Below are 21,212 nucleotides of genomic sequence, written 5' to 3'. Positions count from 1 at the left end.
TTTTTGATTTTCTGGTTAGTTTTGGTTGTATAAAAACACAGTGTGCTGCCAAACAGAGCCTCCTGTTAGCTTCCAGTCTACATAGGGACTATCAGATAACAAATTATAGCTCTTATTTGCACCACTAGGAACTTTTATTCATGCTTGTGTTGCTCCCCAACACTTTTTATATTTGAACATGGCTCACCTGTATAAAAGGTTAGTGATCCCTGGTCTCAGGTAATCCTTCCCAACGTGTACTGTCCATCCTCCTTTGGTTCAGCCATCCATTTTCTACATATCTTAGATGGGCTGGCTTTGGCTGTCTGTATCTGCTTTTGACTGGTGAGAATATAATTGATCGGTGCCTTCTAATATCTTTTTTTTTTTTTGCCGGAGAAGCAGCATTCCAGGTCTTAAATTACCCTTTAGCAACCCCTTTATAAAGCCTAGGTAGCATGGTGCAAGAGAATGGATACAGAATAAGAAAAGACATATGCTTGAGCCCACCATGAACATGTTACTTTTTTTGAAAGATGGTAATGGAATATCAAATCAACACCAAGAAGTTCTGACATTTCAATTTCCTTGAGATATAGTTTAAATGCTGTAGGGTGACTTTAAAGTATTTAATATTTTCAGTTTGTATGTGATGAAGCACACATAATCCCTAAGCATCAGTCTTAAGGTCCCTATACACCATAAGATCCGCTCGCTTGGCGATGTCGCCAAGCGAGCGGATCTTCACCCGATATCCCTACCTACGGGTGGGCGATATCGGGTAGCAAGTAGCTTTAAAAAAAAAAATCCCTGGGGCCAAACGGTCGGATTATATTTGCGGCCATGGGGCAGTCGGTTCGGGGACCGCATCAACGAGCCGATGCGGTCCCCGATCCAACTGGATTTTCTAACCTGGCTGATCGAGATCTGGCCAATTTCAGGCGAGATATCGATCAGCCAGGCCGCTCGGTTCTGCCCATACGCGGGCCGATTAGCTGCCGAATCGGCCCGTGTATGGGGACCTTTAGTTTGAGCCTCCGTAGATCTCTCTGACTAGTCGCTCACTCCACTGCCCATCAGTACACTAGAGCGCTATTCTTTTCTGCCATGGAAAGGTATCAATAAAAATATCCAAATATTACTCGTGCATGGAATTGTTTTTGTCTTAATGATGTTGCCTTTGAACGGAAAGTATGACATTACATTGACCCAACTTTTTGTTTGGCTTCCCAAATGTATTTTATAACTTGAGTTTCTGTATAGAGACTTTGGTTGGTAATGTTGAATTTATAGTCTATTTTTATGGAAAGTGATTGTATTGTTACTAAATGTTGTTTGCCTTTACGAGCTTTGCAGCCTGGACACACTTTTGAAGGCTTTCAAGGGTTGTATAATTTATTTTTTCAATAAAATATTAAAACTTGTTTGTACTCAACAGTTGTATTGTCTTCTGCTCATTTGGTTAATACTGGACTTGAGTTGCAGTGGATACAGTTATAGATTGCACAAGTTAGCCATGAAAATAGATTGAAAAAAAAAAATTTGCTTATGACGGGAATAGAAGCCCTGTTTGGTAAGGCAAACGAACCAATGGGGGAAATTCCCAAGTTTAAATCCTATTTAGTCCTTCCGTGTTCTAAATATACTATGTCCATGGTTTCATTTAGTTGCATTATTACTTGTGGGTCATCATTGTGGTCCTAGGAGAGACTGGCCCAATAATGGATTAATGCACAACAGAGTTTCTCTTTGCCAGGACCTTCAGAGAAGAAGCATCAGAGAAGGTCCAACCGGACTCGATCGGAATCTGAGAAATCCCTAGACTCCATGCCAAAGAAGAAAGTCAAGAAGGAGCAGGTTGGTCGCATGTGCATGTCGGCTGTTTTCCTGACTAAACCTCATCATTTCCCTCCTGCTAATTCTGATTTTATGAGAAGAGAAAACCAGTTGATGAAATTTGTGTTTTTCCCTTCCATGTAAAAAATCAGAATATGCATTAAGAGACTAATGGGGGATGGCTAGCTGTACCAACTGATGGAACAATAATGGTTATATTATTTCTTTTCCTTCAGGGCACATAGATGTTGTAAAGTGAAAAGCATGCAAGAGTTTTTTAATAGCTTAGGGGAAAAATGCTTGTGGGCATCAGGAGAAGATGCGCTCGTTGGGCAAACTCGCCAGATGAGCGGATCTTAAAGTGTATGGCCACCTTTAGTTTGTCTCTATAACTATATATTGTGGAATCAATGGGAAAATGTATGTTTGTTACCCTGAGAGTGTGTTCCAGCAATCCTGTGCATTAGTTGTATATGGGTTTTCTAATTATGTCTTTATTTCTGTACAGGGGTGCAGTTTATTATTATTATTTCTGCAGTAATGCCAACCATGCTTGCCTCCATTTAAATGCTTTTGTCATATGTACATTAAAGCGGACCTGTCACCCTAAGAAATAAGTCCAAATTATTTTCTATATTGTTAGTTGAGCAAAATAAACGTTACTTACTCTATATAAATAATATAAATCTTGTTTCCTTCCGTCTTGGAATTACTCAGTCAAAGCAAGCAGGCAGGCACCATTTTGTGGACACTGTTATTAAGGCAAGCTTTATATCATGCCAAAATCTTGTTTATGTGATAGAATGGGGGGCCTGATGCCCATGCCCATGCACTGGCTACACAGTTAGATGAGGAGGAGGGAGGGGAGAAGTGAGATGTCTAGGAAGTGCTGAATGGAAAGCTAAAGTTACTGTCTGCCCCGCCTCTATGCCTAAGGCATAGAGGCGGGGCAAGCAATATATGATTGACAGCTGTGATTTTTAAATGCCTTATAATGGGTTTGGATGTGTTAATATAAAAATGAATTTGGGTTTCATGTTTAATTTGAACAGGACTTTTATTATACAGATTTTCATGTCTGGGTGACAGATCCACTTTAATACGCATTCAGTTATGTGGCAACCTCCTTCTAACATGATTTTATAGTTTAGTACAGGTATGGGATTGTTTATTTGGAAACCCGTTATCCAGAAAGTTCCAAATAATGGAAAGGCCACCTTCCATAGACTCCATTATAAGCAAATAATTTTGATTTTTAAAAATCAAATCCTTTATCTCTGTAAAAGTAAAACAGTACCTTGTACTTGATCCCAACTAATATATAATTACCCCTTATTGGGGACAGAACAGCCCTATTGGGTTTATTTCATGGTTAAATGATTCCCTTTTCTCTGTAATAATAAAACAGTACCTGTACTTGATCCCAACTAAGATATAATTACCCCTTATTGGGGCAGAACAGTCCTATTGGGTTTATTTCATGGTTAAATGATTCCCTTTTCTCTGTAATAATAAAACAGTACCTGTACTTGATCCCAACTAAGATATAATTACCCCTTATTGGGGGCAGAACAGCCCTATTGGGTTTATTTAATGGTTAAATGATTCCCTTTTCTCTGTAATAATAAAACAGTACCTGTACTTGATCCCAACTAAGATATAATTACCCCTTATTGGGGCAGAACAGTCCTATTGGGTTTATTTAATGGTTAAATGATTCCCTTTTCTCTGTAATAATAAAACAGTACCTGTACTTGATCCCAACTAAGATATAATTACCCCTTATTGGGGGCAGAACAGCCCTATTGGGTTTATTTAATGGTTAAATGATTCCCTTTTCTCTGTAATAATAAAACAGTACTTGTACTTGATCCCAACTAAGATATAATTACCCCTTATTGGGGCAGAACAGTCCTATTGGGTTTATTTCATGGTTAAATGATTCCCTTTTCTCTGTAATAATAAAACAGTACCTGTACTTGATCCCAACTAAGATATAATTACCCCTTATTGGGGCAGAACAGCCCTATTGGGTTTATTTAATGGTTAAATGATTCCCTTTTCTCTGTAATAATAAAACAGTACCTGTACTTGATCCCAACTAAAATATAAGTAAGCCCTTTTGGAGGCAAAACTATCCAAATAATGTTTCAATTTTTCAGTGGACTTAAGGTATGGAGATCCAAATTCCAGAAAAACCCCTTATCCAGAAAAGCCCAGGTCCCGAGCATTCTGGGAAACGGGCCTCATACCTGTACTGCATTTCACGTTTCAAGTAGATGGCATATTGACAGTGCATCTACTTCTTTCGAACAAATTACATTGATCAATACTAAATTGTGATTACTAATATTCGAGAGCCCCCTATCAAGGGTCTTTGCTCTCTGTCCTTTAATATTTCCATCTCGCCTTCTCTTTGTTAACACATCTGTGTGTCACACATCCTTGTTTGTGCAATTGTTGACAGATCTTTTTACCTAATGCCTTATTTCTCTCTTGTCTTGCTGAGAACCTCACTGGTCACCACGTCTTTGCCCCCCAGCAGCCACTTTTCATTAATCATCTAATTAAAATGGCAAAACATGTTGTATGGCTCCTGTGCCATCATGCTTATGCTTGGAACAGTGCTTGGAGATGTGCTTTATACTGGAGCACAAACCCTTCAGCCCTTGGTAAGCGAAGAATGTGAGCTAGAACTATGAAAACCAGGAGGTACAGGAAATAACATCAAGATACGTAAGCTTGAAAAGCGATACTTAAAGCAACAACCAAAGAGTTTATTTGCTACAATACTGGCAGATGAACTTTCCATTCAAGTCAGGAAGAAATCATCATAGTTCTAAGAATAAAAGATTGTCCCAAAGAGAAACAACACAAATCAAGATCTGATGAACAAAAAAATTATCTAGTATGATACATAGGATCCAAAACTCCTAGTCCATAGGAAACAAAACTACGCTTCACTCTACAGTTGTTGATGAGTGCACTCCAGGGATGCAATGAGTCTGGATTTGGATTTAGTCTTTCATAAAAGATATGGCTCAATGCTAAAGTAAACTTAAAATCACACATTAAAACTTAATTGTTCTGAAACAATCAAAATGCATGTGATCATCACATCATCTTGTAAGAGCAAAAAAGGTTTGCCTTCATCATCATGGTAAACTGCTCAAGCAAAAAAATGGGTGGCTAAATTCTGCAATCATCACTAAAAATTGTCCAAATCTTGTCCTTTATGTCCTCATCCTTTATGCAGAGAGGCTTCGGGGACAAACACTTCACAGACAAAAGAATGTGGCCACTTAAACACATATATGGGGAGTCAGAAGAGTTTTCAAAACCGAAAGAATAGTTAGGGGTAGGGTAATGAGGCGGGTCCATGGCGTCACTGGGCAGGACTATGACGTGGCAATTGCCCGATCGCCGTGTCAATCTCAGTGAGTCCTGGGCAGGAGGTTTTGACCCGGACAGCCCTTCCGAAAACCGGGCTGTCCCTGTCAATTCCGGACAGGTGGCAACCCTGGTTAGGGGAGATGGATAACCTAGAGAAGAGGTCTAGACATCTGTTCAGTACAGTTTCTGGACAAAAAGTAGTTTGGGAAAGTATGATTTACATTATGTTCTCAAGTGAGAGCTAAAAGCACCATTTCCATTGTTGTGGGAGTAAAAAGTAAGAGGACTAGCTGTGATGGGCAGGTTGAATCTCAGTTTGATTATACTAAGCCCCATAGTGTGTGGTGAGGGAGACAGAGTTGCTACTTATTCATGAGCAAAGAAATGGGGTACTAGAGTAAAACTCCTTTGTCCTGCCGAACATCCTGATGCAAGCAGTGCAGTTGTGGCTAGTTTGAGGAGCAACTGTTGAGGAGGGAGGTTTCCATACACAGCAACAGTCAGGTGCATAATAATAGGTTTAAAATGTTGATATCAGTTCTTTCTATTGCTCTTGAGATGTTGTAGCCCCCTCTTCTATTCCAAACCGTTTTATTTCAGACACATTGGTAGGTTTTGTTCTAAAAATGCTTGGCGCAGCATCTGTATTTGGGTTTAAATTTGAACTTCTAGCAGGCCAATAAAGAACTTAATTTGTTTTTCTTCTCAACATAAACCAATTATTCTCCACCTCACAGATTGGACATTCTCCTTAATTTAGAAAGAAAAAGTACACCATAAAAAATATTACAGAATTATGATTTTTATGGAGTACTTGTTATTTCTAAATTACACTGTTTACATAATATTAATTCACTCTAGCATTTAAGATTTTATTCTTGAACCAACAAATGTATTTTTAGCTGTAATATTGGTGTGTAGGCGCCATCTCAGTGCATTGTGCCTGAGTCTGAGCTTTCAGCCAGCGCTACACATTAGAACTGCTTTCAGGTAACCTATTGTTTCTCCTACTCCCATGTAACTGGAGGAGTCCCAAGCCGGACTTGGATTTCTTACTATTGAGTGCTGTTCTGATGCCTACTGGGAGCTGCTATCTTGCTCCCTTCCCATTGTTCTGCTGATCGGCTGCTGGGAGGGGGGATATCACTCCAACTTGCAGCTCAGAAGTTTATCAGAGCACGTGGCTGTGGCACCCTGGGAGGGGAAGAATATGGCTAGCCCCATGTGAAATTTAAAAATTAAACATAAAAAAAATCTGTTAGTGTTTTTGAAAACAGATTTCAATGCAGAATTCTGCTGGAAAAACTCTACTAACTGATGTGGTTTGAAAAAAAACATGTTTTCCTATGACATGTTCTTATGTGCCTTTAAGAACTTTTGGCACAGTGCACAATTCATGGTTTCTTCTGTAATGGCAAGTTGCCCTGGAACTAAGGTAGCATAGTGTCCCCACACAACCACCACCATGTTTAACTTGGCGGTATGATATTATTACTAGGGAATGCTGTATTTGATTTACACCAGACATAATAGGACCTGTGTTCTTTTCATTTGTTGTTTATAAAACATTATTCCTAAGGCATGGGGATCATCCGGGTGCTTTGTGGAAAGCAGTAGTTTGTACCTTACTACTATCCCATAAATACTATCTTTGTCCAGTATCTTTCTTATTGTGGAGTCATCAATGTTGACCTTATCTGAGGCTAGAAAGGCCTGCAGTTGATTGGATGTTCTCCCGAGACGTTATGTGGCTTCCTGGAGGAGTTGTCACTGTGGAGTAATTGTTGAAGATTCATCACTCTGCCAAGTCGTCTCCTTTTGGACATAATGGCTTTTCCTGTGAATCAATGAAATTTCAGAACCTTTGCATTTGCAAGCTTTTCTAGACTTATATCACTACAACTTTTTTTTGTTGTTGTTTATTTTGGCCCAAATAATATTCAAAGACCTTCCACTGTTATGTAGAGATACCACCTGCTTCCATTGCCTGAAAAAAGAGTCGTGCCCAGAGGAAGGCTACAATAAATAAACATGGGCTATGCAACTTAACAACTCCAGTGTTTTTTGCACCTTGGTCAACCTAAGTGATGCCTGATGTAATGATTTTAACACTTAATTGGTGTTCTGGGTGGCAATGCCATCTTCTGCTCTCCATAGTGGCTAAGGAGTTGCACATGTATATCAAGTTATGGCTGCCTCCAGCAGGACATTTCAACTTGCATCAGCTATAGGCAAAGTCCTGCCTCGTTGCACTATTCTCTCTGTATTTTTATCAGGTGTTATCTTTTTTTTTTTTTTCCTCCACACTTCATGTCTAACACAAAAAATGTCCTTTTCTGGGCAGGTAGAAGACATCCCTCTTACTGCCGTACAGACTGGGCTCCAAAAAGGTGCGTCCATCAGTGCTGAACCCAGGAAAATCATCAATCTGAACGGTCATTACACAGTAATCATTGAGTCCCCAATCCTTTGTTTACTGCAATTATTACCATCAATAGATCACTACCAGCATTTATGAAGCTAAACCTGAAGGAATAGTTCAGTGTAAAAATTAAACTGGGTAAAATAGACAGACTGTGCAAAATAAAAAATGTTTTTAATATAGTTAGTTAGGCAAAAATGTCATCTATTAAGGCTGAAGTGAGCAGATGTCTAACATAATAGCCAGAACACTACTTCCTGCTGTCAGCTGTTAGTCAGTGACTTTAGGGAGGGGGGCACATAGGACATAACTGTTCAGTTAGTTTGCATTTGAATCTGACCTGTGTGCTTACAAACTAACTGAACCATTATGTCCCATGTGGCTCCCCCTCAAGTCACTGATTGGCTACTGACAGCTAACAGCTTAGAGAGCAGTAAAGGAGGAAGTAGAGTTCTGGCTATTATGTTAGACATCTGCCCACTCCAGCCTTTATAGATTACATTTTTGCCTAACTAACTATATTACAAATATTTTTTATTTTGCTTAGTCTATCCTATACTGAACTGTTCCTTTAAAACAGATGCCCTTAAAAAAAAAAATAAATAAATAAAAAAAAAATATATATATATATATATATTTTTTTTTTGTATTTATTTTTTTAAATAAATGTTCCCTTTGAGTAGTTTTATGAGTGTACATAAATGTGTAAAAGTAACATGCTATAATGAGGAGGGAAGTTTATATTTTTATATAAGTATTTATAGGTATCTTGAGATGAGTATTTATAGGTATCTAAGAGCTCCATGACCATCGCTTTCCACCTGTACCCACTTAGAGAATGTGGCCAGCATCACTGGAAAAAATAAAGCTAGAGAAAAATAGGTACAAACCATTAAAATAACCCCTTGTACAGAGCCTAGACTTTTGCAGTGGTGCGGATTTATACAATATGTTTTGTAGCATTTCCCTCTTTGGCCACTAGAGGGTTTAGTCTGCACCCTTTATAGCTTTGATCTATAACTCTGACTATGATTTTCCCATATTTTGGCCTTTGAGGAGAGTTTAGCTAAGTCAATAGTAACCTATAGACTGTGCCCCCTGCTTTCTTATGTATGTGCCTAAAGATGCTAGGAGGAGCATTAAAGCAAAAATGTTTTTTAAGTAAATGGCCGCATTTCTTGTTTGTAGGAGCCAGCGAGATTTCCGATGCGTGCAAGCCCCTGAAGAAGAGGAGCCGCGCTTCTACCGACGTGGAGCTAGCAAACTCCTCCTACCGTGATGCTTCAGACTCTGACTCCCGTGGCCTCAACGACACACAGGTGAACTAGACTTACCTTGAAGAGCACAAAAGCCACAGTTTAGTAAATGACTGGTGTATAACCTGGGGTAGCTTTATAGTATTGTAATACCCAAAGTAAGACTTTTTAATAAAATAAACATTCCCTGGGGCACAGGCTAACTGTGTATGTCCAAAATACACCTAAAGCACTGCTATCTACCCCTTTGGGTGACAGGCAGACAGTTCCAGCTTGCGTCCCTGCATTTTTACCTCTCTACAAGCACAAGTAATATTTACATTTATTTCCTGGCTGGCCTGTTCCATTCAGATCAGCTTCGAGAAGCAGACGGACAGTCCATCAGCTGCAGCCGATGCAGATGCCTCAGATGTGCAGTCTGTCGATTCCAGTGTTTCCCATAGGTCAAGCAGGAGAGACTCGGTTTGCCAGGTGTGTATGAATATCCATAAATAGGCTGTGGTCTTTTTTTTTATCCCCCCTTGGAAAGGGGTAGTTCACCTTTTGGTTAACTTTTATGTCCTATTCTTAGTAACTTTCGAATTGGTCTTCATTTTTTATTTTGTATAGTTTTTGAATTATTTGCCTTCCTCCTCTGACTCTTTCCATCTTGCAGTGTGGGGTCACTGACCCCAGCAGCCAAAAATTTCCTTTGTGTGGCTCCAATTTTATTGTTATTGTTACTTTTTATAACTTATCTTTCTGTATAGGCCTTCTTCTAGTCATATTCATGTCTCTCTTTAAAACCACTACCTGGTTGTTAGGGTATGTTGGACTTAACCAGATAGCTGCCCAAATTCCACACTGGAGAGCTGCTGAACAAAAAAGCAAAATAATGCAAAAACTGCAAATAATAAAAAGATAAGACCAATTGCAAAATTGTCTCAGAATGCCTTGAGAGGCAACTTCGGCAAATCGCGGCATGCATATGCCGTCCTACCGGCAATTTATAGCTGGTGAGATGGCATTTCGGCAAGATTAGTCGCCCGGTGACTGATCTCCCCATGTGTCACAGCCCTTATAGACTGCCAGTCCACATAGGGGCTACCAAATAACCAATCACAGCCCTTATTTGGCACCCCCGCATATATTTTTCATGCTTGCGTTGCGCTCACTCTTTTTACATTTGAATGTTATTTATCAGTAAATAAGGCTGGGGACCCCCATCTTATGGTATCCCTTTTTGGAGCAGAACAGTAGACATCAGTAGAGTGCCAGTGAAATATGAATACAATATTATTTCTCAGCCATAGCCAGCATTTCATTTAATGATTAATTCACTCTTCCAATTTGTCTTTTTGCTTTTTTAGATCTGTGAAAGCTATGGAGAATCGCTGGTATCATGTGATGGGGAATGCTCTCGCTTATTCCATCTTGAGTGCTTGGGGATGGATACACTACCAGATGGGAAATTTATATGTATGGAGTGTAAAACAGGTAGCGTTAGTTCTTTTGGTATATCTGTTATTCCTGAAGCCAAGTCCTGGGGGTTAGGCGCAACATATGTAGCGGCCAGATCAGTGATCCCCAACCAGTGGCTCAGGGGCAACATGTTGCTCACCAACCCCTTGGATGTTGCTCTCAGTGCCCCCAAATCAAGTAGTTATTTTTGAATTCCTGACTTGGGGGCAAGTTTTGGTTGAATAAAAACAAGATTTAGTACCAAATAAAGCCCCTGTAAGCTGATAGTGTGCATAGAGGCCCCTAATAGCCAATCTTAGCCCTTATTTGGCACCTCCATGAACTTTTATGGTGCTTGTGTTACTCTCCGGGTCTTTTTACATTTCACTGTGGCTCACGAGTAAGAAAGGTTGGGGATCCCTGGGCTAGATATAGATTTTGTTTATAGACACATTTGTCCGTTATTTTTCCAGGCCTCCACACCTGTTTCTCCTGCAAGATTCCAAGTACAAGTGTTAAGCGCTGCTCGGCTCCGTGCTGCGGAAAGTTTTACCACGAAACCTGCGCCCGACAGTACTCTGCCACCATCTTTGATTCCAAAGGCTTTCGGTGCCCGCACCACTGCTGTAGCTCCTGCACTGCCGACAAGGACCCATACAGGGCTTGCAAAGGTGAGGAGGGCATTGGGTCGGTCAGTAGAGGGGAGCTGTCATACAGTTGTAGACCCTACGCTTCAATCGGCTTTCGGATGTGCCTGGATCTGAAGCCACTGGTCATTGGCCCAGCTGCAGGCACACAGAGTGGATTTCAACATCAAAGGCATTAGTATGCATTCAGCGCTGAAAACCTCTCTGTACGGAACATAGGGTCCCTGTGTGGCCATAGCCTTACCCCCATACATAATAAAAGGTACAGGTATAGGATACATTATCCAGAAACCCGTTATCCAGAAAGATATGAATTATGCAAAGGCCACCTACCATAGACTCTATTTTTATGAAATAATTGACATTTTTAACATTTATTTTCTTTTTTCTCTATAAAAATAAAGCAGTCCATTGTACTTGATCCTAACTAAGATATGATTAATCCTTATTAGAGGCAGTTCTAATGGGTTTGAATAATGTTTTGGTGATGATTTAGTAGACATAAGGTATGGAGATCCAAATTATGGAAGGACCCCATATCTGGAAAAATCCATGTCCTGAGAATTCTGGATTATGGGTCTCTATACCTGTACTAAGTTTGCCCAGGAGCAGTAACCCATAGCAACCAATAAGATGTTTGCTTTTAAACAGGTGTGCAATACATTCTAACTGGTGACTAAATGCTATGGGCAAAATTAGTGCCTTTTATTAAATAATGGCAAATATAAAAAATATACATTCTAATATCGCAGTACCTGGTTGTAATTCATTGTTTACTTAATTATTTAGCTATTGGAAATGCTTGTTTTACCTTGTATATTTCATTTATTAAATCCCCTTGTGATCTTGAAACTGCCAACATTTGCATTCCTCTACTCTACATAAGTATAAAGCACACCTAATTCAGGCCGGGGTAGATTTATAAACCTGAAAAACTTGAGAAATTGGAAGGATGAAGTATCTGCCTTCCTATTAAATAAAAGAAATAGTTTCCAGCCTCTTAAGAAAATACATACATCATAGAAGCAGTACAGTCTGCAGTACAATTAGTTGCCAATTAGCCACGCAGCCTGTGGATATGACTTTACCCTGATTTTAAAGAAAGACCTACCTTGCCCTTTAAAGGAGAAGGAAAGGCTAGTAAAGCGTTAATCTCAAGCTGCAGGCATACCTTCAGTTGTCTCAATAGGGCCCTTAAGTCTCCCCATATTTCACCTGTTCAGATGATCAGAAGCCTCATAGGGAAAAAAAAATGCTGATCTCTGTAAAGAAAGTTCCCATAATGCCTTGCTCCTGCACCAAGACTGGTGTACATGTTCAGTTAGTAAGACTATGAGGAAGCTTCCTGCTTATTGGCTCAGATCCACATTCCTAAGGGGGGTAGAGGGGGTAGCAGGAGAGAGGAGAGAGCTGCACAGACTCTGGCACAGGAAAAAAAAAGACAAGAAATCTTTTTTGATGGAGGACTCAGTGCAGCATTTCTGTGAGTGCTTATGGCGGTATTTACATACCTTTCTGATAAAGCTTACTTAGTGTTTACCTTTCATACACACTGTGTAGGGGCACGCTGAAAGTCTTCCCTCCATTTCATTGCTTTTCTATCCTCTGCAGGCCGGATGCTGAGCTGTGTACGGTGCCCGGTGGCATACCATAATGGGGATAGCTGCATTGCTGCGGGCAGCCTCCATCTCTCATCCAGCCTCATCATCTGCAGCAACCATTCCAAGCGCAGTGGCCACGCCTCTTCTTCTGTCAACGTGGGCTTCTGCTTTGTGTGCGCTCGAGGTAAGCGGCTAATGCATGCTTGGGCAATGGGTAACGGCTTTACCAGACATGGGGTGGTAGTGTAGCCCGGCGGGAGTTCTCCAGAGGGCAGATTGTATAGAGTAAATTGTTTGAATGATATACACATGTGAGGTTGTGTGCCTATGTGTTTGTAAAGGGGAGATCAGAGGAAGGCATTGAAGAAAAGTGATTATATATATATATTCACAATATCCTATGATGGAAGAGCATTTCATTAGCAGAAGTTGTCTTGCTTCTGGCATCTACTTAGACATAAAGGGAAAGCAGTCTGTCATAGGGCATGTACAGCTGGGTTTTTATACCTGCAGCTAGCAAACCTGGGATGGTACCCCCAAACAACCTGCATTTTAAAGGGGAACTCCACCCAAGTACAAATTAAACATAATTTCAAGCCACTTTGCATTATACATCAATTAAAAAATATGCAGCCTTTTCATGATTTTTTTATATGGTTTGAAACAGTTACCTAAGCCCCGCCCCCTGTTCCCCTGCTGATCTGGCTGACTACTTTCACACTCAAAATGTAACAGTTGCCTGCCTTCAGCCTACATTCTCCAAATCCCACGATTCCCTGCACACATGATGTTAGTAAGGACAGGAACATTGCAGTGCAATGCATTGTGGGTTATGTAGTTCCTGCATGCTGTCTGTAAGCTGTGGAGAAGTTGTTACAATTTGTAACATCAATGTTTTAGTCCCACCTCCCCAGCCATGATTTCAAATGATGCAGAAAGAGAAGAACTGTTTTGCAGCTGGATTACAGCATACAAAAATGGTATTTATTCATACTGTTTGATGGAACAGATTACAGTGATAGGTATGTTAGGGGTTGCTGTGTTGTGTGGGGCTCTTTTGGTTTAGAAGCTGGAGTTCCCCTTTAAGCAGGTTCCTTTACCCATAAAAAGCTTTACTGGAGTGGTCGGCATGCCATCTGCACTTGTGAACACCCACCTGTACATGCCATATGAATAGAATGTGCATAGAAACATGATGCATAGTTGCATGTGGGTTCTCAGCAGAGTGCTCCTTGGTGCGATAGATAGATAGATAGATAGATAGATCGATCGATCCTGCAAGCAAGGCTACTGAGTCTATCTCAGCAGTGAGTGCTGGGACAGCAGAGCCCCTGTAGCAGGCAAGAATACCCATTCTGATTGGTTGATGTGAATATGTAACTTATGATCTAGTACGTAGTGTGTTTCCGCTGTACAACCAGGAGATGGCGTTATCCCTGTAAATGTTATCCTAGCCACAACCAGCAGATATCATTGTTCAAAGCCCTAAGCAGGTTGAGACTCTAGACAATTTTCTTCTTATTTATTCACCTTCCCCACATTGTCTCATTTGTGTGCTCTCTTGTTTAACCCTTCAGTCGGTTTGAAGCAGCTCATACACCTGATATTATTTATCCTGAGATCATGTTCAGGCTGTGAGTGTCTCTTGGCCATGTCACACATGCATAAGTTTTACTATACCAGTGTATGTATATATATATATATATATATATATATATATATATATATATATATATATAAATATATATATATATATATATATATAGGTACTGGCAGGGTACAAACAGGTACTAGATATAGAGTATGGTAATCTAGCATCTTCAGCAGAACTACAGCTTCCACCATACCTACCTCTGTGGCATAGTCGGCCCCCTGGGATCATAGGATTCACAGTGCACACAAACAAGCCAAGGCACACATACATGCTAGGCCCCATCAGCCAATGAATGGGCAGAGTTCTGCCTTTTGCTCCCACACTACTTCCTGTTACAGTTAGAGCTGCATTATTTCCTGTCAGCTGATCTCTGAGGGAGCACACAGCCCATCACTAAATGGCGGCTCAAGGGAAAGGGATGTAATAGGGCAATATTTACTGATATATATATATTCCAGTTTGGCAAGATTCTTTAATAGGTCACTTAACATAATATAAACTGTCTGTTGGTTAAGTATTCATTCTGGGGGTATAGTTCTCCTTTAATGCCATAAGTGCTTCATCCTAAATGCCATATGGGCATTTGTGTCAGGTAACTGCCCCCTTTATCCCTGATCCCCACCACCACCACCGTACTATCTCCTCAAGGCAGGTGTTAAAGTCAGGCCTCCCTTGTGTCTTTGATTCCGGTACCTTGTACCTTTGTGAATAGCATTTCCACAAATGCAGTTTATTGGGAGATATTGCCCTGGTGTTTATAAACTAACCCTTGTGGTGGTTGAATGAAGCCCTGCTGCCCCTGAGAGCCCAGGCAGCACAGAGATTACTGTATGACTCCCTATGACCACAGGCATATGGGCCAGGACTTAGCGAATACACCACCAAGCACAATATTTTCCTTTGAGCCCTTTTATGCTGGAAGGAATGAGTTACGGCTTGGCCTGTATATTGAGCTATACCCTGGCATTAGGGAGTTATGCTGTGCACATACTGTAGGCCAGAGACACACACAGCCTTTTAATAATAAAAGTACGTGTTTAAAACTACAGACCGCTGATATATATATATATTTCAAAGAGTTTTTGATCTGGGTTGACTGTTTGGTTCCCACATGGCTCTTGTGTTTTATAAGCTCTGGTTGCAATCAAGCTTCTCTAATAGAGTTATGTAGGAATTTGTAAGATGCCTATATAGGATATGGGGGAGCAGGCAATATCAGGCAGTTTGTAAGGATACTGCTCGGCATGACATATCACGTAGAAGTGCTGGCAGGCATCTTCTACCTGGCCCCACACATACTGATCTTTTTGTACATGTACGGTGGCCTGATGATCCCAAATAATATACATGAACCTGTAAGGGTGCCTTTTAGATCCAGCATCCAGATCCATATTTTCCTATTTTTGCCATTATAAAGCACTAATTTGATAGCTTGGCTGTTTTCATTGATCTTACACTGCCCCCTTGCCCTTTATAAACAGGGCAGTTTGTTCAGAGCCCCCTATCTGCCTTTAAACAAACTAACCCCTCCCTTCTCTAGGCAGCAACCTTTGAGCAGCTCATTATGAGAGGCTTCTCCATGGACTGGTAGTTAGCTTTATCTGCTCTTTTGAAGTTCTTTAGGATCAGGAAGGGACAGGAAGTGCTAAAGTGAAAATGGCTTCATATTCTTGCTTTGTGCCAGAAATAACAGAAGTGTATATATATATATATATATATATATATATATTTATTTATTTTTTTTTTTTTTTTTTAAAGTTAAAGTTTTTATTGATGTTAGTAACAGAACATACAGTAAGCCAAAGGCAGTAACAATTTATAAAGTGTAGCAAAAGCAAGATGCCATCATGTACAGGTTGCAACTGTTATAAATGGCCTAAGACGTAATACGGGGGAGTGAATTGTGAGGGTTGTGCCAATTATCATTGTAGACCTGCCTTACACCTAGGGGTCCAGATTTTGTCAAATTTCCCCTGCGTCCCTCTGCTTTAGAAGGAAGTATAATTGATGGGATCGCTCTGTTGACCATTTTTATCCCCAGATGATGGGTGGGACCCATCCAGTGCATGGCAGGATTGTACCATAAAATAGGCATTGTTACATTAAAATAGACACAAAGTATGTTCAGCACAAACCCTATTCATTGAGCTCCTGTTAAAAAGGGGCTGCACTGTTTCTGAGTAGCCAAATATTTTGCAACAGGAATTTGTGTAGTTTTAAGTTTTAGGGCCCTTAAAGACTGCTAGGCCTTCCCTTGCTCTTACTCCAGGGTCACTGTAACTACCCAGAGCCATGTGGGAACTCTACGTTTCTCCGTATCATTCTCTTAAAGGAACAGTTCAGTGTAAAAATGAAACTGGGTAAAACAGACAGACTGCGCAAAATAAAAATGTTTTCAATATAGTTAGTTAGGCAAAAGTGTAACCTATAAAGGCTGGAGTGAGCAGGTGTCTAACATAATAGCCAGAACTCTACTTCCTGCTTTCAGCAGCTTAGAGAGCTGAAAGCAGGAAGTAGTGTTCTGGCTATTATGTTAGACATCTGCTCACTCCAGCCTTTATAGGTTACATATTTGCCTAACTAACTATATTGAAAACATTTTTATTTTGCGCAGTCTGTCTGTTTTACCCAGTTTCATTTTTACACTGAACTGTTCCTTTAAAGGGACACCTATCCTACTCCTAATGCAGGTTGCCATTGCATGAAAGCACACCCTGGGTATTTCAAAGAAATCAGACTTTTATCAGTCCAGCTTTTATGAACTACATCTCACTGCTAGTAATTGCTGATTGGTTGCTATGGGCAACATTGCCGCTGATGTTTGTCTCCAGTGTTAATAAATACTAGGGATGCACCGAACCCAGTTTTTTGGGTTCGACCAAATCCCCAGAACCCACCCCAATGGATTTGGCCGAATACCGAACCGAATCCGAAGGGTTAACATTTAACCCTTCCAAATGCTAATTGGCATATGCTAATTTGTGCTAATTAGGATTTGGTTCGGCCAGGACCGTGGATTTGCCCGAAACCAAACCCTGCCAAAAAAGGCTGTATACCGTACTTAATCCTGGATTTGGTGCATCCCTAATAAATACGTTCTTGGCTAGCAGGGGATGCTGGGTGATGTAGTGCACAGCAGCTGGAAGGGCAGAAGTTTGATAATAATAAAATATGTAATATCCTGCCTTTAGCAGCGTCCTTTCATGCAGGGGCAACTTACACAGGGGGTGTCCCTCCAAGAATGAAGCTACACAAATATCAGCAATTACAGACGATTGCCCCCAAAGGGAGTGCCTTGGCCCCTCTCTCCCCCGCAGACTGTTGCAGTGACGCACACAGCGCTCGGCCCTCGTGCAGCTTCACCGTGTATCACATTCCTTTTCCATTCTCATTGCCATTGTCTTTTTTTATTTCATTTTTACTTGTTGTCCCCCCCCCCCCATCCTTTTTGTGTATTTATTTTACACTTTTCTCCTTGTGGAATCATGGGTGCTTTCATTGACTGCATCTCTCTGTTTGTTTTGTATAGGGCTGATAGTTCAGGATTATTCCCTGGTCAGTTCTATGTCCTTTAAGTCCCACTTTCTACTGACTGACTCAAAGCGTGCAGAGTTGATGAAAATACCTATGATTCCTTCTTCCTCGCCAGCTTACATAAAGAAATCTGAGAAAGGTAACTAAAAAAAAACAAAAATAAGCTTTTCTCTCATTTATTTCCCCCGCCCTCTAATCTTCATGTTGCTTTCGAAGCCGTTGTATAGTATATCCCCCGCCTAGCAACAGCTCCCTTCCCCAGTTCTTGCTTTGCACGTCATGCCAATCCGCGACAAATGCTTATTTCCAGTGGGTGATTTGTTCTCGTGGCTTTGTGTGTGATGAATGGCTCTAAGGGCTTAAAATAATTCAAATAAAACTGGTCTTATTTTCATTTGCTCATTACTATAATGGGGCAGTAACGCTTAAACCGCTCTTATATAAAAGCTTTGTACCCAGAGAGATGGAACTTGGAATCTATTTAGCATCAAGCTCTCGTGTTCCGCATATGGAGTGTCCCTCTGTGACTGTTCCTATAAGAGCTGTATTAAAGCGTTACTGTTCCTTTAAGAATGACAGGTTTCCGTAAGCTGCAACATGTCCCAGCCTTCCAGTAACAGGAAGTTCACCTAAAAAGCAACCTATAGTATTTACCTGTTTTGTTTTGCAGCTCATTATGGGATTAAAACAGATTTCTGGTTAAGGGTTATAGGGTCACTGACCCTGGCAACGAGGTGGTGGTTGTATCCGGTCTAATAAAAAAAAGAATATACAAAAAGTGTGACAGTTATCTTAGGTTACTTTAGGTTTAGGTACAAGTATGGGATCCATTATCGAGGATGCTCCAAATTACGGAAAGCCTATCTCCCATAGACTCCATTTTAATCAAATAATTCAGATTTTTAAAATGTATTTCCTTTTTTTCTGTACAGGTATGGGACCCATTATCCAGCATGCTCGGGACCTGTGGTCTCTCCTACCTTAAGTCTATTAAAAAAATTATTTAAACAGTAATTAAACCCAATAGGGCTGTTCTGCCCCCAATAAGGGGTAATTATATCTTAGTTGGGATCAAGTACAGGTACTGTTTTATTATTACAGAGAAAAGGGAATCATTTAACCATTAAATAAACCCAATAGGGCTGTTCTGCCCCCAATAAGGGGTAATTATATCTTAGTTGGGATCAAGTACAGGTACTGTTTTATTATTACAGAGAAAAGGGAATCATTTAACCATTAAATAAACCCAATAGGACTGTTCTGCCCCAATAAGGGGTAATTATATCTTAGTTGGGATCAAGTACAGGTACTGTTTTATTATTACAGAGAAAAGGGAATCATTTAACCATTAAATAAACCCAATAGGACTGTTCTGCCCCAATAAGGGGTAATTATATCTTAGTTGGGATCAAGTACAGGTACTGTTTTATTATTACAGAGAAAAGGGAATCATTTAACCATTAAATAAACCCAATAGGACTGTTCTGCCCCAATAAGGGGTAATTATATCTTAGTTGGGATCAAGTACAAGACTCTGTTTTATTATTACAGAGAAAAGGGAATCATTTAACCATTAAATAAACCCAATAGGGCTGTTCTGCCCCCAATAAGGGGTAATTATATCTTAGTTGGGATCAAGTACAGGTACTGTTTTATTATTACAGAGAAAAGGGAATCATTTAACCATGAAATAAACCCAATAGGGCTGTTCTGCCCCCAATAAGGGGTAATTATATCTTAGTTGGGATCAAGTACAGGTACTGTTTTATTATTACAGAGAAAAGGGAATCATTTAACCATGAAATAAACCCAATAGGGCTGTTCTGCCCCAATAAGGGGTAATTATATCTTAGTTGGGATCAAGTACAGGTACTGTTTTATTATTACAGAGAAAAGGGAATCATTTAACCATGAAATAAACCCAATAAGACTGTTCTGCCCCCAATAAGGGGTAATTATATCTTAGTTGGGATCAAGTACAAGGTACTGTTTTATTACTTCATAGAAAAAAGGAAATCATTTTTAAAAATGTGAATTTTTTTATTAAAATGAATCTGTGGGAGATGGCCTTTCCATAATTCGGAACTTTCTGGATAATGGGTTTCCGTATAAGGGGTCTGATACCTGTAGTAATAAAACAGTACCTTGTATTTGATCCCAACTAAGATATAATTAATCCTTATTGGAGACAAAACAGTCCTTTTGGGTTTATTAAATGTTTTATTGCTTTTTTTAGTAGACTTAAGGTATGGAGATTGCCTTATCTGGAATACCCTTGGTCTCGAACATTCTGGATAATGGGTCCTATACCTGTATTTCTCCTTATCACAATAAATGTTAAAATGGAAAATGTACCTCCCTTTTTGACATGAACTTCTACAGTTGGGCTTAAGTTGCATAAACATTATCTAAAATGCCAGAAATACATATTATTTAAGACATAGCTGATTCCACAGATTAAGAGGAAGCCATGATACTGGTGTTAGCAAAGCTTTAGGTGATGTGCAAGGAACGATCAAGGAGGGCAGCTTGTAAGTCATAAAAACAGGGGGGGTTTGAACTGAAAGAGAAACAATATAAAAAGAATCTAGCCTTACAAGCCACCTTCCTTCTCGTTGCTGGAGTCACTGACCCATACATCAATATAAATAAACATTTCAACAATCAAAGACCATTTGCAAAGCTGCTTAGATTTCTGTACTATGAGTGAATTTTTAGGTGGACTTCCTCTTTAAGAACAAATAACAGCCATTTTTACTGAAGGCTTGTATCTCCCTACGCATCCTTGGAAGCGCATCATTGGCATCCCGTTAGTAGGTATATGGAACTGGTCCCCCACAGACACCGTCTTTCCAAACAAAAGAAGCATTTCTGTTGAGCAGTAAAGTATTTGGTAACAGAAAGTTTGTTTTTCCTTATTTATGTGACTAAAATCACCTACAATTATTTTCAGCCCTCTGCTTGCTCATTTTGCATCTGGCTTTCAAGCGCTGAGCCGTAAGCAGTTCTATGTTTTCTGTTCCGTTTGCTTACACAGACTATATTCCCTCTGCCTTCAGCTTTCCTGAGGCCTAGCCGCCCAAACAGCGAGACTTCCAGCTGGCCAGAGGGAATATAGCGGGTGTGATTTTGTGGAGGTGTGGGGTTTGGTTTGCTTGCTTCTGTTATTCCACAAAATCCTGGGTGATTTTTCTCTTTAATTGGGAAGTTGAGCAAAACACTAATTATTGCTGTTCATGGGGTGTTGGAATGATAACCGAATGGAATGATGTTGGCCAGCTCCAGAAAGTGTTTGTGCTGGTTTTCCGATGCTTAATTGGACCATTTTCTTATCTGAATATGTGTTAGAAATCAAAGTTGCTGATCAATGTGCCCCTATAATAAAATACACATTAAATATATATGATGTTCTGCTTTGTACTCATGTAAGCAGCTCATTGTGGATTTCTG

At 40.1% G+C, this 21,212-nt stretch overlaps 1 protein-coding gene across 11 annotated transcripts in view; it reads left to right on the top strand.

The window, feature by feature from the left end:
• The window catches only part of nsd3 (nuclear receptor binding SET domain protein 3), a 70,319-nt gene that overhangs the window by 37,245 nt on the left and 11,862 nt on the right, over positions 1-21,212 (top strand). For 2 of the 11 annotated variants that reach the window (XM_031897698.1, XM_031897699.1), the window contains exons 7-15: positions 1,736-1,836; positions 7,553-7,643; positions 8,819-8,949; positions 9,238-9,357; positions 10,236-10,362; positions 10,800-10,997; positions 12,585-12,758; positions 17,758-17,901; positions 20,716-20,759. In XM_031897698.1, coding sequence (XP_031753558.1) covers positions 1,736-1,836; positions 7,553-7,643; positions 8,819-8,949; positions 9,238-9,357; positions 10,236-10,362; positions 10,800-10,997; positions 12,585-12,758; positions 17,758-17,901; positions 20,716-20,756 — 1,127 coding nt within the window. In that variant the 3' untranslated portion in view covers positions 20,757-20,759. The remainder of the gene's footprint in view (positions 1-1,735; positions 1,837-7,552; positions 7,644-8,818; positions 8,950-9,237; positions 9,358-10,235; positions 10,363-10,799; positions 10,998-12,584; positions 12,759-17,757; positions 17,902-20,715; positions 20,760-21,212) is intronic. The other 9 variants (XM_031897694.1, XM_031897693.1, XM_031897692.1 and 6 more) reach the window with 5 other exon arrangements.

Source organism: Xenopus tropicalis, chromosome 3, assembly GCF_000004195.4.
Source record: "Xenopus tropicalis strain Nigerian chromosome 3, UCB_Xtro_10.0, whole genome shotgun sequence".
Classification (NCBI taxonomy): Eukaryota; Metazoa; Chordata; class Amphibia; order Anura; family Pipidae; genus Xenopus; species Xenopus tropicalis.
Note: the sequence above shows the minus strand (reverse complement) of the source record. Positions and strands in the feature narration are given on the sequence as shown.